Here is a 15551-nt window from a genome sequence, read left to right as displayed (position 1 = left end):
CCAACATTGGCGTCCAAAAGCCCAAGGGTAGAAAGTACAGCGTCGAACTAGCTGATCACTATATCTACCATCTACGAGGCCAATGCCAAGACCATCGTGGCTGCTAAGAAATGTAGTCAAGCTTGGTCACAGGCTCTATGTGACGATGAGTTTCCGCCTGCACATCTCTTGGGGGGTTTTTTTTTCCTTCCCCACATTGGGATGTATCTCTCGCAAGCCCACACGAATCACTCAGACTGGGCTATCTTTATAATTGCCGAAGCTATATTGCCATCCCTACCAGTATGGAAGCGTTCGTTAGCCGACCACCCCGCAAAATGCTTGTTGTCTTTGAACGCCACGTGGATCAGCTGGGGAGATCTGATCAACTCTCCTCCACATCTCCGAACACCCAAGATAGGTTGAGGCTGGAGAGGGCTAGGGTGAGCTCAGGTGGCTGTCAATTGAGGGCAACAATGACATAGTCTCAACTAGGCCCTCGTAAGGGTAACCCGGCCGAGACATGGATGATGCGGGGTGACCAATCTGGTTCTTTACCGCGCTGGCGCCGGCGACAAAGTGGGTCAGGCGGATCCGGCGGACCGCGCTCGAGACACGAACTGTGCCTCTTCACACAACCCCGGCAAATTTTCCTTATCTGGTCCACGCAGGTGCATCCGTTCGACATTCAACTTCGTGTCAACTACCTTATCCAAGCAAGATCAGTCTATCTCATCAAACACACAAGCGTTTGCGGCTTGCTCTCCATTCCATTGGGGGGCAGAGTTCCTAGAGTTACCATTCCGTCGGGACGTTTCACTTTCGGCTTTCTTGGCGTCTCTCACTTAACGGGGCCCCGGCCGTTCAGCCATCAAATGTCAACGAAACCCCGCCGCACCCTTGCGGGGCCAATCTTCCGCGTCCGCACGGGGTGTCTGACGTGCCGCGGTCGCAAGAAGAAATGCGACGAGACAAAGCCGCGGTGTCGCGGCTGCGAGCGGAACCGCCTAGAGTGCCGCTGGCCCCCAACGTCCTCGTCCCAGGCCGCCTCCTCTCAAGCCTCCCAGAGCGGCGGCACCTCGCGCTCACCCCGCGAGACAGCAAACTCACCAGAAACAGCGCGGCAGGACGACGGTCAGCCTGTTTCTCACTCGATCGCCTCACCGTCAGGGTCTACAGCGGCACCTCCGAGCCCCCAGCATCTCCCCGATCGTTCACTCAGTTTCTCGTTTGCATCACAGCCCGCGTCCTCAGAATCGCCGAGTGCCGCCACGACGGACTCGAGCCCGAGCCCAGCAACTCAACTTATCACAACGGACCCCAGTGGAATCATCGTCACGTCTCAGATACCGGAAGAGAACACGGCGGCTTCCATAGGACTTCAAGACTCTTCCATCTTTGCAGTGTTTAACCCCGATGACCCGGACGATGACGAGAGTACGGGCCAAATGGTGTCTTCCCCACTCCAACCAACTTCGATCTTCAGAGACCACCATGTACCGAGGTCGATGAACCTGCTGGCTGGCCATCAGGACAGCAACTCTCTTGAGCTTCTCAGCCATTACCTCAGCTCAACGTCGCTCAGCATGGCCAACGGATCCACGGCTGACAATCCATTCACTGCACAATTGATACCGCTCGCTTTCAGTAGTGATCTCGTCTTACAGCTCCTTCTCACGCAAAGTGCTGTACACCGAGCAGCCAAGTCTCTAGTGCCGACCGATCAAATCGCCACAAAATATTACAACCAGTCGCTACGACTCTTCCAGCAAAATATATCCACGTACATGGGTGGGCAGCATGGCGAGGAAACACTGATTTTGGGCATCGGTGCCTTGATTCTATGTTTGGTCGAGGTATGTTGTACAATCACATGCGCCAAAGGCTCCCCCTTCCCCTGGCTTTGTATCATGGCGATATTGATGTCCCAGTAGACTGCCAAAGGTGACGTGAATGGCACCATTTTCGATCATCTGATGGCAGCCCAGTCTCTGATCCTGCCCTTTTTATCTGCAAACAACACGTTTTTGCACAAGACCTTGAAGGACTTTTTGACCGAATACTACATCTACACGGCAACAGTCAGCATGATATCTATAGACGCACGACTTGGCGATCAGCTGTTCCTCAGCAACGATCTTATCCTTCTCGCCACCGAGCTCGTGGCGTCCTCGTATATTGGCAGTTTGTGCGGATGCTGGCTGGATTTGATTCTCCTAGTACCCTCCATCTTCGACCTAGGGCGTCGAATAATGAGCCACATGGACGAGCCGAACTGGCGACCATCAGCCGATGACTTTATCCTGTTTTCACAGCTGCAGAGCCAGATCCTCAACTGGCAACCCAACCCCACGGTGACTGAAAATGTTGCCTTGGCGGGATATATATACCAAAAAGCCTTGCTGCTCTATCTGCACACGGCATTACATACTCTCTCCCGGGAAGAACACGGTTTGCAAGCAATGGCCATTCAAAACGCACTCGGCGGAGCTCTCTCACATCTGGCACAACTAGACCCCAGCGTCCGCATAAACACCAGCTTGTGTTGGCCCATTACCATCATCGGATCGTGCGTCACGGATACAGGACAGCAAGAGTTCTTGCATGAGAGGTTGGGCCACATGTTTGCTACTATTGGGCTGGGCAATATTCGCCAGACGTCGGTAGTACTGCAGCACCTCTGGGACCACAACGAGGCCACGCCGGCAGATATCGGAGCGGGTCCCTGGCAGATTTGTCGGGTCATGAACGAGAACCAGATTTGGATTTCATTCGCATAGACGCGCGCAAGAGGGAAATGATTGATACGAATAGCGGTGGCGTTTACGGGTATTCGGGGGGAAACGAAGGACGACGGCAGTGTAGAAAACTCTTGGCACATATCTTGATTACAATGCGTGTACAGCTGTAGAAGGTTTTCAAACGAGAGCGGTCGAATATGATACCATGAATCTTTTTTTCTTCACGTTTTGGACAACAAAATGCTTCCAATATTGTCGTATCAATCATCACCACCCCTTCCACGGAACCCAGGTGTCTATCACGACATCATTTTCATCCACAACGTAATACACATAAAAGGCCGCGGCAGTGATGCAAGCATGCTGGACGTGGAGCAAGATCTTATCCCCCACATCGAAATTCGCCTCCACATCTCTGCCCGGTTCAGCAGTCTTGGAACCCGGTGCCTGTACCTCGCCCAGGATACCATGCTCCTGCGACATTCGAACAACAGCCCAGTCGGGCTTGCCCACCACTTTGCCGTAGCCCGGGTCCGGGCCCGCCTCCTTGGACAAGGCAATCGTCCCGGCGTTGATGAGGGCCTCGTTGCGCTCCGGGTACACGCTGCAGACCTCGGAGAGGACGCGAATGGCCTGGTCTTTGGCGCCGATGACGCTGGTCGCGACTTGCTGCAGGTCATTTGTCGGAAAGTTTCCTGCAAAGGCTTTTGTCTCAGTTCTAAACAGTCTTCAACGTTAATTGCCAATGCCAGTGATTACATACCGGCGTGCAGCTCCAATGTGACATTCTCGGGGATCGCTGCCTTGAGAGTGCCGACAACATGGGCCGTTGGCGTAGCCCCCACTGATACGGTGAGTTTTCGGTCGCCGGTGACTAGCTTTGCGGCGCTCAGGACGCTGTTGATCTCGACCGCGAGGAGATCTTCTACTTCTTGTGGCGTGCGGCATCCGTAAGAGTGGCCTGCATGGCAATAGAAACCGTTGAGAGTGACGGCGGACGAGTTGCTGACGCGTTGAATCAACTTTTGTAGACGTTCGCTGTCCAGGGGGAGACCGGCGCGTTTGCTACCCACGTCGAGCTTGATGTAGATGTCCCAGGGCCTGGTTGTGCTTTGCGTGTTCTTGTCGGCAAAGTCCTCCAACAGAATGAGTTGCTTCTCATGGTCGATCATGAGCTGTATCTTGATGGACTTGCGTAAGTCTTCCAACAGGGGAATGGTGCTTGCCGGGGGAGGAAGCCCATATAGCACCTATAAAGACAAGAGTCTCAGCTCTGCGAGTCCTCCCAGATCTTCAATCATAAGTCACCACAAACCTCCTCGAGGATTCCCTCTTCTACCAAGGGTAGTAACCCACGGATTTCCGATAATGTGGATGCCACAGTCTTCTTGAACTTGCCATTGCCAAGCATCAAACGTGTGATTCCCAGACTCTGTGCGCGAATTAGTCACTATATGCGTGAGCTACGAGAAACCCTCAATACCCACCTTTAGAGTCTTGACATGAGGTCTTAGTGTAACCCCGGCCTTCTCAACATCTTGATGCAGTCTCTCAATATTCTTCTTGATTGTTGGCAAACTGAGCACAAAGGAAGGCGTAGGCAGGTCTGTGACCTTGGAGCCAATGAAGGAGCGGTGGTTCTGCAACGAGTAGTCCATGGTAAATTGCCTAGGAAAATGCGCGTGCTGCAACTAATGCTTCTACGAATGGAAAGGACTGTCTGCGAGTGATTGAGAAGCTTACTTGACTTTCTCCAGACCTTTTTCTCGAAACCTTGTCACTTTCCGGCCGACCAGTCGGAGTCGACCTGTTGACATGGGCACACAAGCAGCAGGGAGGGGGGGGGGAGCAATGGGTGCGACCGAGATAGCCGAAAGCGGCGCTGGGGGCGGTTGTGGGGCTTCTCCCCGCTCCGGCGCCGGCAGGATTCAGCGCGGAAAACGTCTTCATTGGCAGAGTTGCCCGCCCCTTGTGATCGCTTATCGTCGGTTGCTCGACGCCGGAGCCGCTGCCCGGCGTTGGGACAATGAACGGATAGGTAATCCGGTAGAGAGACACCGCACCCGCTGGAGAGTGATTCGGTCTTGATCCGGTCTACGGAAACTTGTCATGGATGCCACTCTTGGCCTTTCGCTGATGGCCTTCTTAGACAGTAGATATTTTTCATTCCCCAATTTAACTGACATCAAGTCTGTTTTTTTGCAGGATTTTGGACAATATGCTGAGGGCAAAAATCTCAGGAATGATAAACACTGAAATTGATCCGTACCTACTTACTTGATTTAGACTATTGCCCTAAAAGAACATAGAGGAATCACAACCTGTTGATTGTGACGCAGACTCTACTCCACCCGCGGCCTCAACTGAACAACAAAGCGCTGGTTATACGCGATACCTCCGACGACCACAAATTGACCCTCCTCCTTGACCTCAAAGTCAAACTGACGAACAACTTCTGGGAGTAACTTGTACATCTCCATGATTGCGACATCCTTACCGAGGCAAACTCTAGGCCCAACGCCAAACACAAACGCAGACGCATCCATCTCGCTGATGAGCTCCTTTGAACTCCCCTCGGCCTCAAGCCACCGCTCTGGACGGAATACTTCTGGGTCCGGAGCATACAGATGAGGATCTCTCTGAACGACGTACGCGTAGCTCGTGATCTCCGCACCAGCCGGAACCCAGGTCCCGTCCACGGCCTTACCGTCCGGCGACGGCGCAACTCTTCCAAAGAGGTTCGTCGCGGGAGGGTGTAGTCTGAGGGACTCTTTGATGCATGCCACAAAGTAGGGCAAGTGTGTCCTCGTCTGTTCGAATTGAATGGGTGTGCTGAGAAGCTGTGCGTTGGAAGCAGCAGCTAATTCGGCACGCACGCGTGCAAAAACGGATGGATGCGTCAACAGGAAACGGAGGGTGCTGCCGAGCGCCGTTCCTGTCGTGTCGGCGCCTGCTTGGATAAGCAAGGTGACGTGTGCTCGTTTTTGCATTGCTGTCAGTGGTTGTCCGTCCATTTGTGCCTCGAGACACCTATACACAGCTAAGGTCAGTAACCCTAGGTGTAAAAGCGTGACGAAAGAACGGGTATTGATGTGACTGACAATTGCAAGAAATCTGGTCTTTCTTGTGAGAAGCTGTTTTGCGATATGTGCTGCTCTCGATCAGAGACTTCTCTATCCGCCTGTCTCATCAAGTAGCCCATGCCGTTGTCGTCGCTTGTTCCTGGTAGGAAGTATTGACCCCACGAGCTCTTCAACACCAGGTCGCGAAAGAAGCGGAATCGGCCGGCAAAGCCAAAGAAGACGAGGCCTTCGCGCCAGCTCTTGAGCATGTTGCGCTCATCACGACTGTTGTCGACGAAGCCCCAAGGGTTGGTGAAACATACCAGGGTCATGATATCAGCTGCGAACTCCCTGATATATGATTCATAACGTCAGACCAGTGGGTTCGAGAATCACTTCAAGCTGGGTGGCGACTTACGCTACCTTGTCGGAGAGAATGACAGGTTCGTTCTTCTCCGCAAATTCAGTCATTCGCTTTACAAAAAGCTGAATGTGGTCGTCGATGCGAGGTTCCCAATTATTCTTCAGCCCCCCAACTGACCACTAGAAAGTCAATTGTCAGCCCTCGGCGCGGCTAGCAGGAGTTCCACAACAAAGGAAATTGAATAATAAAATACCGATGGGCCACCTAGGGCCTTTCTCAAAGATTTGTGTACACCTCCATCAATAGTCGAGAAAAGTTGTGGTGGACCAAGCGCGCCCGAAGCATAGAAAGGGGCTTTGGTATTGCATTTTGAATCCCAGTAAATGTCTCTGATTGCCTTGGACTGGGGGAACAATAAAAGCGACGGTGCTATACGGATCGGCTTGTCATCTTTACCGCAGGGATAGTGTCAGTGATATCAATAACTGGCGCCTGTTAGTGATGGTAAAGGCAACAACTCACATCCGTATTGCTTAGCCAGATGGAGCAGCCAATGTGGTTCAAGCCCGACGACAGATATAACAGCGGAGCAAAGCGAAAATGAAGCCGCATACCACGGGCCGTGGAATCTGGACAGGGGATGCAAGTACAAGTTATAACAGATTCGTAAAACCAATGCAGAGATTGTCGCAATGGACAAAAACGCCCCGGTCGAGGCCAACGACAGCTCTGGCACATCTAAAAGCACCATATTTGAAAGCTCTCTGGTCTGGTGAAAAAGGTCAATGAGAGACTTTCTGTGCTCATTTATGGGGTGCAAAGAGTAAGGTTTATATAATGGCCAACGTTTGCAGATCTTCTCGATTTTCTCATGCCTCCTCATGTCATGGTGTTAACATGTCTTAGAACAAGTCCATATGATTCCATCTCATAAACACCTCATTGGGGTCAGTCGCCTGACCTGATATGCAGCAGACGTCCACTCCTACTCTGACTGCTGTCTGCTACTCACTATACAACATGCCCCTCATCTATATGGCCTATTAGCAACCAGAGATCAGCCCTTGGATGCTGCTTTGAGTAGGACGGATAAGTATCGTGCTGAGTTTGAACGATGCTGCATCCATGATGCAACCACGCAGCGGTTATTCACTGGAGTACGCTTCAATTGAATACCCAGAAGTGCCAAGCCGGGAAGAGGACCCATCGTTCAAGCACGATTTACTGGGTGCCGTGTCTGGGCGCAGGAAAATGCAAGCCGCATGTGCGTACGTGCAACTCGGACAGTGGTGTATTCATGTGTTAGTGAGACCTACATGTTGACCGAGATGCAGAGTATACACCATTCTTTCTTGAAATCTGAATTCTTTCTCCTTCCATTGGAGGAGCCCGTAACAGCAAGGAAATGAACGGGTTGATCAAATTATGCTTTGGGTATTCCGCGGACAACCACATATAGATAGGCTGATTAGTCACGCCGTTTCCGACGCCGGAGATCCACCCCGAACTGTCTTATCTGGCTCTGAGGGTGCCGACCCCGCAGCCAATTATATGCGGGTTCTTGGAGTTCCGTCTTTTACTTCAGCTTTGACATTGACCAAAATGTTTCTTTTCGCAAGACATCTCACTTTAACGACTCCAAAACCACTGCCAAGATGTACACCGTCAACGTGGGCGACCGGCTGGATAGCCTAGACACGCCTTCCATGATCGTGGATCTCGATCTCATGGAAGCAAACATCAAGAAGCTTTTCGACAGCCTACTTCCCACGGGCGTCAACATCCGCCCTCACCTGAAGACAACAAAGAGCGCAATTCTCGCTGGCAAGCTTGCCGCCGCCGGTGCCAAGGGCTGCTGCGTGGCCAAAGTATCAGAAGCAGAAGCCATCACTGCGGCGGGCTTTGACGACATCCTCATCACCTGTGAAATCATTGGCGGCCCCAAAGTGAAGCGTCTTGTCGACCTCTTCAAGAAAAACAAAAAGATTAGAATCGTTGTCGACAGCGAGTTCGGCGCGACGGCAATCAACAACGCGTTGGAGGAGGCCGGCGTCGAGGAGCAGATCCTCACGCTGATTGATCTGGACGTTGGGTTGCATCGGACCGGCGTGGCCGCGGGTGAACCCGCTCTGGCCTTGGCCAAACACATTGGCAATCTCACGCATCTCCGCCTGATTGGCGTGCAAGGGTACGAGGGCCACCTACAGCACCTCCACGACCGGGACGATCGAAAGAAGCAATGTCTCGAGTCCATGAAGACGCTGACGGAGACCGCGGCGGCGCTTCGTGAAGCCGGTTTCGGAATTGACGTCGTCACCACCGGTGGCACGGGTACCGCCGAGTTCTGCGTTACGGTGCCGGGCGTCACGGAGCTGCAGCCGGGGTCGTTCATCTTCATGGACACGGACTACCGCAACGCGGTTGGCTCGTTCTACTCCAACAGTCTGACGTTGCTGGCTACCGTTGTGAGCAAGCAAGGCGAACGGCAGGTGACGATTGATACGGGGCTCAAGTCCCTGACGACGGATAGCGGACTGGCCGAGTGTAAGGACCGGCGCTACACCCACGCCAACCTGGGAGATGAGCATGGTGCGCTTAGCTGGGACGAGGGGACTCCAGCGTTGGCTGTGGGAGATCGAGTTGAAATGGTCCCAAGTCACATTGATCCAACGATCAATTTGCACGACTGGTACTATGCCCATCGCAATGGCGTTATCAAGGAAATTTGGTCGGTCGATTCTAGAGGAAAGGTCCAATAATGAAAGCAAGCTTTACGTCTCAAGTAGCGCTGTGGAAAAAACACCAATACACAGCAAAACGACCGACTGGGCTCGTGGCATGTAAAGCATGCAAACAAAGCTACATAGCATTCAGATCATAAATCAAGTTACGCATGTATTTTTCATTGAGACTTTTCCTTTCCTTCGAAGAAAACAGTCGGTTTTCACTTCACGTACTTATAGTATTTAAAAAACTTTTCAAGCCAAAGAGGAGACGTCGTTGTCATTACTCATCGCGCCATCATTGTTTAGTGCGTCTAGTTACTCCAGGCTACTCACTTGAGACTTACTAATCATTGACCTGGGAAATAGGCCATCTACAAATGTCAATAACAAAAAAAATAAGGAAGACCGGCTCCGTCAGAGGCACTCGAGAAGCTCATGTTGTGATATAAGTGTACGTCTACACCGTGCTCCTAAATCTTTGCTGTCGAATGACTCCTCTCTTTCAAGTTTCTCTCAGCGGGCAAAACCATGTTTACATGTGTACTCAAAGCAACGACATCCCCAGTCTGGTCTAGAACGATAACCTCGAGATCCAATCTACCATTCCGGATAACCTTGGCCATTGTCCGAATAAAGAGCCACTCTGCTCCCTCCTCAGGTAACGCCTTCTTCACGTCCAGGTTGAGTGCAAGTGTCGGATACCAAAACATTTCATCCGACCGAAAAGGCGTCTGCTCTTCGCTGCGCTTCGGTCTCCATGCTTCTATGACTGTCGGGTACGCGTCCACGACGTAGCCGAGTGATACGTTTGTGAACCTTTGGCCCGACTTCAGGCGCAGCCAGAGATCTACGACGCCCCGACGAGTATCCTCGCGGGGAACGTAGTACTCGAGATTGCTGTGGGCGCGGGCGTAGGACGCCGCGCGTGCATTGAGCTTTAGTTTCTGCACCCAGTGAGGGTCCTTGTCCAGACCGAGGAGGGCAAAGTCGGCGGGTTTGACTGGTGGCGTCATGGCCCAGCCGCTCTCGAGCGTGAGGCCCTTTTCTAGAGTCAAGCGCGTGTTGATCAAGTAGGCGACGACCTCTTTTCTGGACTGTGGTGAGAACCAGGGAGCCGACGGCTGGAGGTCATGTTGGTAGAGGGAGACGTGCACCGTCGAGAGGTTGCGGCCTATTTTGACTTCATCGACGATGAGAATTGCGGGACCTATCTCGGTGCGGTTGACGTATTCGAAATGTGCAGAGATGGAATCAGGCTGTCCGCGCTCTGCAAGGTGCAGCGATGCCGCGCGAAGAATCACCGATGCTACGTAACCGCCATTCGGAACTGCGCAACATCAGCTATGAGCTCAATAAAGGTTGGAGGACGAGCATGCGACGGTGAGTGACTAACCTGAGCCAGTGCACCAACTTGGCACCAACTTGGCACCGTACACGTTAGGGCCGAGTTTCGTTACTGTCGTGGCATTCGAGAACGGAACAAGCTCCTCAGAAGACGAAGAAGTCATGGTAGATATCGGCAGGATGGAACCGCTGCTCAGAGCAAAAGAGCCCTCCCTGCTGTCGCCAAGAAATTCGGTTACGGTAATGCTTAATCGTCTCTGCGTTACGGCTGGACGGTGAGTCGATGAGCGTGCCCAATGGATGAAAGAGAGATCTGAAATCAGAATCAGTATTTCTGTAACAAAATATGGAGAGAGCGGAGGAATTGCCGTTTTGCTGGAATCCGGGGTAGCTCCTCCGAGTCCTGGGGTATCGGCGACGTGGGCCCGGTCATCGAACGCTTGTTGGTTCTCACAGTGCCCATCCCGACGATTAGAGGGCGGGCGGATTTCATGCCGATTCCCGGTCCTGCGTGAGCCTCGGCTTTGCACATGTCACCTGACTCGAGACCACTAAGTCTCACTCAGTGAGAAAGAAGCTCAGACATGTACCATAGTAGCCATTGGTAGCAGGAGAGGTTTTTTTTTTTTTGCCTCGGTAAGTGGATCCAAATGGGCCATCAGCTCACGCCGCCAAGCGCATTCTTAGCAGCGTTGGTGAGATGAGTCTCACTCCGTCTCACTCTCAGTGGCTCTCACTCACGGCTGAAAGCCCCCCTAGAAAGCCCGCCCAGGGCCGCCCAGGGCGCGATGACTGGTGTGAGATTTGAGGCGCCACAGAACACGCAATCGGATCCTCCCAGGCTCCCCAGAGTGACGGATCCTCGGTGGACTATGCCCAACGTCGGCCGTCGTACGGTATCGAGGCTATTGCTCCGATGCTGTCCCAACAGTTAGGTTCCTGGGTCCACGGCGCGTCCCAACAACGGCGTGGCCGGGGGACGCCTACCGAGTCTCCGGGCCTTTGATAAGATTATCGCTGAGATGGGATCACTCATCAAAAAAGAACCCGACTTTCAAGATATGAAGGCTGACACTCCCTACATGTGCTTGCACTTATGAAGCTGATGCCCTGCACTTCTGCTTATTTTTCTCACAAGCCTGCATCTGTTCATTCACCAGTTTTCTCACTGTAATTAGCATCTCATTGTCCGTGGTGCGCCCCCCAAGCAAACCTCGAAATGGCACCGAAATCAGACCGGTTCCAAGGCTTCACAGCCATCACAGACCAAATTTTCTTCCGAGAAGGCGAGTCAGTAACAGAGGGCACGCAACCGCCAGCAGGCCACCCAAGAGTCGTCATCATCTACAGTTGGGGCGACGCCGTACCCAAACACGTCTCCAAATACGCCGATGGATTCCGCAAGCTCTTCCCGCACGCGAAGCAAATCGCCGTGCTCTCGCCCATCCTCAAAGCCATGAGGGAGGACCTCCAAACGCGCTCCGACAACATGAAGCCCGTCGTCGAAGCCGCGTATCCCTCAGCCACGTCCGGCACAGCAGACCCCCACGAAGACGCGGTCCTCACGCACGTCATGTCCAACACGGGCGGCATCAACTACGCCGGCACGCTGCACGCCTACCAAGAAAGGTTTGGCCGCCCCATGCCGCACCGCCTGTCCAGCTACGACTCGACACCCGGCAGCGTGATCATGACGTGGAACAATCTCAAGCGCTGGTCTCTGGCCATGACGCTGGGCACCGCCGGCTGGTTTCCTTGGCCCTTTGTCGTGACGCAGTGCATCATGGGCGTCTTCCTCCTCCTGAACCACGGTTTCGAACACCTCACCGGCCGGGAGAGCGCACCGGTCTTTAGTGTCGCGGCTATTGGCGACACAAAGTATGTCTCCAAGGGGTCGCGGAAGCTGTACCTGTACAGCAAGGAGGACCCGCTTATTGGCTGGGAGGATATCGAGGAGAACATGGCCGAGTCCAAGGGCAAGGGCTACGCCTATAACGCGGTGCGGTTTGAGGGCAGTGGCCATGTTGGGCACATGCGCATGCATCCTGATCAGTACTGGAGTGCTATCGCGTCAGCCTGGAATGAGACGTGAGCTTTTCCGCAAAGGATTCGATAGGGAAGAGGGCTCATATCAGACCTTATCGGTCAGCTCGGTCTCGCAGTAAAGTGTTATTAGAGAGAGTCTACCTCCTCTTTCCCTTCTCATTAAGCTCCCAGGTTATGGAAATGCTATTCTTGACTAGACAGACTAGAGCTAGGGGTGGCAGGCGTTCCTGATTCAGACAACTCCATGACACAACCCTCACGGAATGTCACGGTATCGAGCTGTATAGAGCTTAGGATGTGTTTGAATACAAAGCTAGGAGACCTGTGCCACTTATTAGAAGGCTTTCTTAGGGTTTGGACAGCATAGTCTCACGAATGTAATGAAAACAAATAACGAGAATCAGATATACGGGGTATGACGTCAACATTTCTTTATGCCTGAATTACTTAGGTTGGTCTCTGGCTCACTATCTACAGCTGCCGAAATTCGAATCCTCCACCTCGAATGTGTCTCTGAATATTCCATCACACTGTCGCAAGAAGCCATCTCCAATCAGCAATCCCAAGGGGCTGATCAAACTTGGTTTCGGGATTTTAACCATGGCAACCAAAGCCGGCCTCATGCCATTGTCATCACTACGCGTCTCCAAGCATTTCATCCCGGCGTACGGGCTCCTCCCAAACACAACCATTCAGAACAAGCCCCTGATGATCTACCACGCAGCATTCCAGTCTGCGAGTGCATCGGCCATCGAGTCGCATCTCACCTCCGTCGGCGTCGTCGAGCCGCAGTGGCGATACACCATGTACAGCACAAGTCACTTCCACAGCACGACGCACGAGCTTCTGTGTATTAGCAACGGCCGCGCCAGGCTTTGCTTCGGGGGCGAGAATAACGAGGGCCGGATCGAGCCTCTGGTAGAGAAGGGCGATGTGATTGTTGTGCCGGCTGGAGTTGCCCACCACCTACTGGACGACTTTGGAAGCGGGTTTGAGATGGTTGGGAGTTATCCGAAAGGCCACCACTGGGATATGTGTTATGGTCAAAAGGGTGAAGAGGAAAAGGTCGATGCAATTGCCAAGGTTACGTGGTTTAGCAGAGATCCAGTGTATGGAGATGATGGTCCGGCAATAGGGGTTTGACATCATGTGGCAACCGTTGCAAGCTCATCAATATCAATATTGTCGTTCACACATTGGGGCGATAACGTGATACGCAATACAGAGTTTTGGTGTTCTTTTCATTCCCAGCAACAACAGCCTTTGATATGAACTGTGACAGGTATCAAAACGTCAATCATCCAACTAAAGTACACCGCACAGAACAGGCCCCAAACTCCATGACGTATGCAGAATGCATAAAAACACGCCCTGCTAAGTCCAACCACGCCGGAATTCCGCACCATCATGGCGACATGCCCTCATAACACATTACAGATGTCTCAAGTATGAAACTCAACAGTGATCATCCCCAATAGATGTCAAATCTCCAACCCCTACCAAACCATGTGAACCAGTATGCTCTCATTTCCGTATCGCAGACCAAACACCGACGAAGCCAGCAAACGGCCATGTTATCGCAATCCTATCCTTGAGCGACTTCTTCCTCCGCTCTTTACTCACGTCAACCGTAATCTTGTCGTACACCGTCGGTAAACTCGTGGCGCCGTACCGGTCTCGCAATTTCGTGTACCAATCCTTGTCGTACACGTCCCAGAACTGCGACTCGGTGTAGTACGCGTGGGAGTACAACACCTTGCGCCCGCCCAGCTCCATGAGCTTCGCCTCCAGATCCCGGTTCTGGCGGACGAACCTGTCAATCTTTTTCGACGACAACCCCCACACACCCACGTTCAGCATGGGCTGCGGCGTCTCCCCGCCGGGCTCCGTCGTATAGGGGTGGAAGCTGGGGGACTCGATGGCGCGGAGGGGGCACAGCCAGAGGGGCCATATCTCGAGGTTGTCCGCGACGTAGTCGATGAACTCTTGGACTTTGATGTATGGCAGAGAGAGGTCGTGGACTAGGTATCTGAAGGTCATTCGGCTACCGCCGCCGAGTCCGGCCTTGTATAATGTCCTCGTGTCCATGAGACGATTCAGAGCCCGACGAGTGAGTCTATTGAATGGGACAACGCCGAAATATTTGAATGCCAACTCGCCCATCCAGAATGCACCCCGGTCATAGCGAAAGAGGTAATCCTGCAGCGGTACGTAATCTGGCGTCGGTGTGCCATTTGCGATTCGTTTCCGTGCATGCAGGTAGAACCAAGGATCCTTGGACCTGCTGAACGTCTGTGGCTGGCACTTATCCGGCAAATCATCCGTCATATGGCCCGTGATAATAGCAGCACTCGTCCTTGAGAAGACCAGTCCTTCGACATAGTCATTATGCGCCAGATTCGTCTCCCGCTGAATCGCAGCAACGGCTTCCGGAATCGTCGAATATGAGTGATAGCTGAGCTTTACAAATTGCTTGGCCTTGAGCAATCGCAGCTCCAGTTTTGTGACGATACCCAGGGTCCCCAGAGCCCCTGCCGCACCCTTGAAGAGATCAGGATTCTCCGTCTTGGAAGCGTTGACGACCTCCCCGCTCGCGAGGATCATCTCGACAGACTGCACCGTCTCGTCAAAGTACCCGTAGCGGAACGAGCTGCTCTCTCCGGCCGACCCGGCGAAGCCACCGCCGACGGTGATGCCGGGAAACTCCATCACTACGGGGGGCACGAGCCCGCACCGATAGGTGGCGGCGACGAGCTGGTCCATGGGGACGTTGGGTTCAACGACGGCGACAGCAGCGGCGGCGTCAATGTAGAGAACATTGTGCAGCTCGCTGATGTCGACGACGCGCTGGCGGTGGGCGGGCCGGGTACTGCTTGTGGAGCCGTGGAAGATGCGAAAGGGTTCCCGGCGCGAATGGAAGTCCTTCACCACGTCGGCGATGCGCTTGACCGCTGCATTGTGGTCGTCCATTGTTGTGGGCGATGTGGCAGCAGCAGCAGCTGCTGCAAAATGGAACTCTGCTGAAGGAACCTCGAGTCTCGAACCTCGACCTCGAAGGCTCGACCCGATGGCAGCTTGGAGATCTGGGGTGCCGAGGACGGGAAGTCAATTGTCCAAATGTCAATGAGAACGGACGGATGCGACGCTGGCCAAGGTAAGTTGTAACGGGGATTGTCAGAAGTTGGCTTGACCCACTCCGGTGAGCTGGAACCGCCTTCATTGGACCTTTGCTGCGATGCATGAACGATGACTAAGACAGGGATTCTGTTATATGAGTGCTGGGATGCAT

At 53.2% G+C, this 15551-nt stretch overlaps 8 protein-coding genes across 8 annotated transcripts; 4 read left to right on the top strand and 4 right to left on the bottom strand.

Moving 5' to 3' along the window:
- Window positions 1-854: 854 nt before the first annotated feature.
- On the top strand, window positions 855-2759 carry CORC01_04015 (uncharacterized protein; the record flags this gene model as incomplete). Its single annotated transcript, XM_022615663.1, has 2 exons — window positions 855-1835; window positions 1914-2759. The coding sequence occupies 2 exons, from the start codon at window positions 855-857 to the stop codon at window positions 2757-2759; spliced, it is 1827 nt and encodes a 608-aa protein (XP_022477840.1).
- Window positions 2760-2987: 228 nt separating this feature from the next.
- On the bottom strand, window positions 2988-4378 carry CORC01_04014 (alanine racemase domain-containing protein; the record flags this gene model as incomplete). The annotated part of the gene is made up of 4 exons (XM_022615662.1): window positions 2988-3415; window positions 3484-3970; window positions 4036-4152; window positions 4208-4378. The coding sequence occupies 4 exons, from the start codon at window positions 4376-4378 to the stop codon at window positions 2988-2990; spliced, it is 1203 nt and encodes a 400-aa protein (XP_022477839.1).
- A 684-nt stretch (window positions 4379-5062) lies between these two features.
- On the bottom strand, window positions 5063-6253 carry CORC01_04013 (cytochrome P450 17A1; the record flags this gene model as incomplete). Its single annotated transcript, XM_022615661.1, has 3 exons — window positions 5063-5750; window positions 5822-6133; window positions 6201-6253. The coding sequence occupies 3 exons, from the start codon at window positions 6251-6253 to the stop codon at window positions 5063-5065; spliced, it is 1053 nt and encodes a 350-aa protein (XP_022477838.1).
- Window positions 6254-7801: 1548 nt separating this feature from the next.
- Window positions 7802-8905, top strand: CORC01_04012 (uncharacterized protein; the record flags this gene model as incomplete). Its single annotated transcript, XM_022615660.1, has 1 exon — window positions 7802-8905. The coding sequence occupies one exon, from the start codon at window positions 7802-7804 to the stop codon at window positions 8903-8905; it is 1104 nt and encodes a 367-aa protein (XP_022477837.1).
- Window positions 8906-9342: 437 nt separating this feature from the next.
- On the bottom strand, window positions 9343-10380 carry CORC01_04011 (uncharacterized protein; the record flags this gene model as incomplete). The annotated part of the gene is made up of 2 exons (XM_022615659.1): window positions 9343-10199; window positions 10266-10380. 2 exons carry the CDS (start codon window positions 10378-10380, stop codon window positions 9343-9345), a joined length of 972 nt encoding a protein of 323 aa, XP_022477836.1.
- A 1055-nt stretch (window positions 10381-11435) lies between these two features.
- Window positions 11436-12308, top strand: CORC01_04010 (uncharacterized protein; the record flags this gene model as incomplete). Its single annotated transcript, XM_022615658.1, has 1 exon — window positions 11436-12308. One exon carries the CDS (start codon window positions 11436-11438, stop codon window positions 12306-12308), a length of 873 nt encoding a protein of 290 aa, XP_022477835.1.
- A 554-nt stretch (window positions 12309-12862) lies between these two features.
- Window positions 12863-13405, top strand: CORC01_04009 (uncharacterized protein; the record flags this gene model as incomplete). Its single annotated transcript, XM_022615657.1, has 1 exon — window positions 12863-13405. The coding sequence occupies one exon, from the start codon at window positions 12863-12865 to the stop codon at window positions 13403-13405; it is 543 nt and encodes a 180-aa protein (XP_022477834.1).
- Window positions 13406-13786: 381 nt separating this feature from the next.
- Window positions 13787-15482, bottom strand: CORC01_04008 (FAD binding domain-containing protein; the record flags this gene model as incomplete). Its single annotated transcript, XM_022615656.1, has 2 exons — window positions 13787-15345; window positions 15458-15482. The coding sequence occupies 2 exons, from the start codon at window positions 15480-15482 to the stop codon at window positions 13787-13789; spliced, it is 1584 nt and encodes a 527-aa protein (XP_022477833.1).
- Window positions 15483-15551: the final 69 nt, after the last annotated feature.

This window comes from Colletotrichum orchidophilum, assembly GCF_001831195.1.
Source record: "Colletotrichum orchidophilum strain IMI 309357 chromosome Unknown Scaffold_25.1, whole genome shotgun sequence".
In the NCBI taxonomy this organism is placed as follows: domain Eukaryota; kingdom Fungi; phylum Ascomycota; class Sordariomycetes; order Glomerellales; family Glomerellaceae; genus Colletotrichum; species Colletotrichum orchidophilum.
Note: the sequence above shows the minus strand (reverse complement) of the source record. Positions and strands in the feature narration are given on the sequence as shown.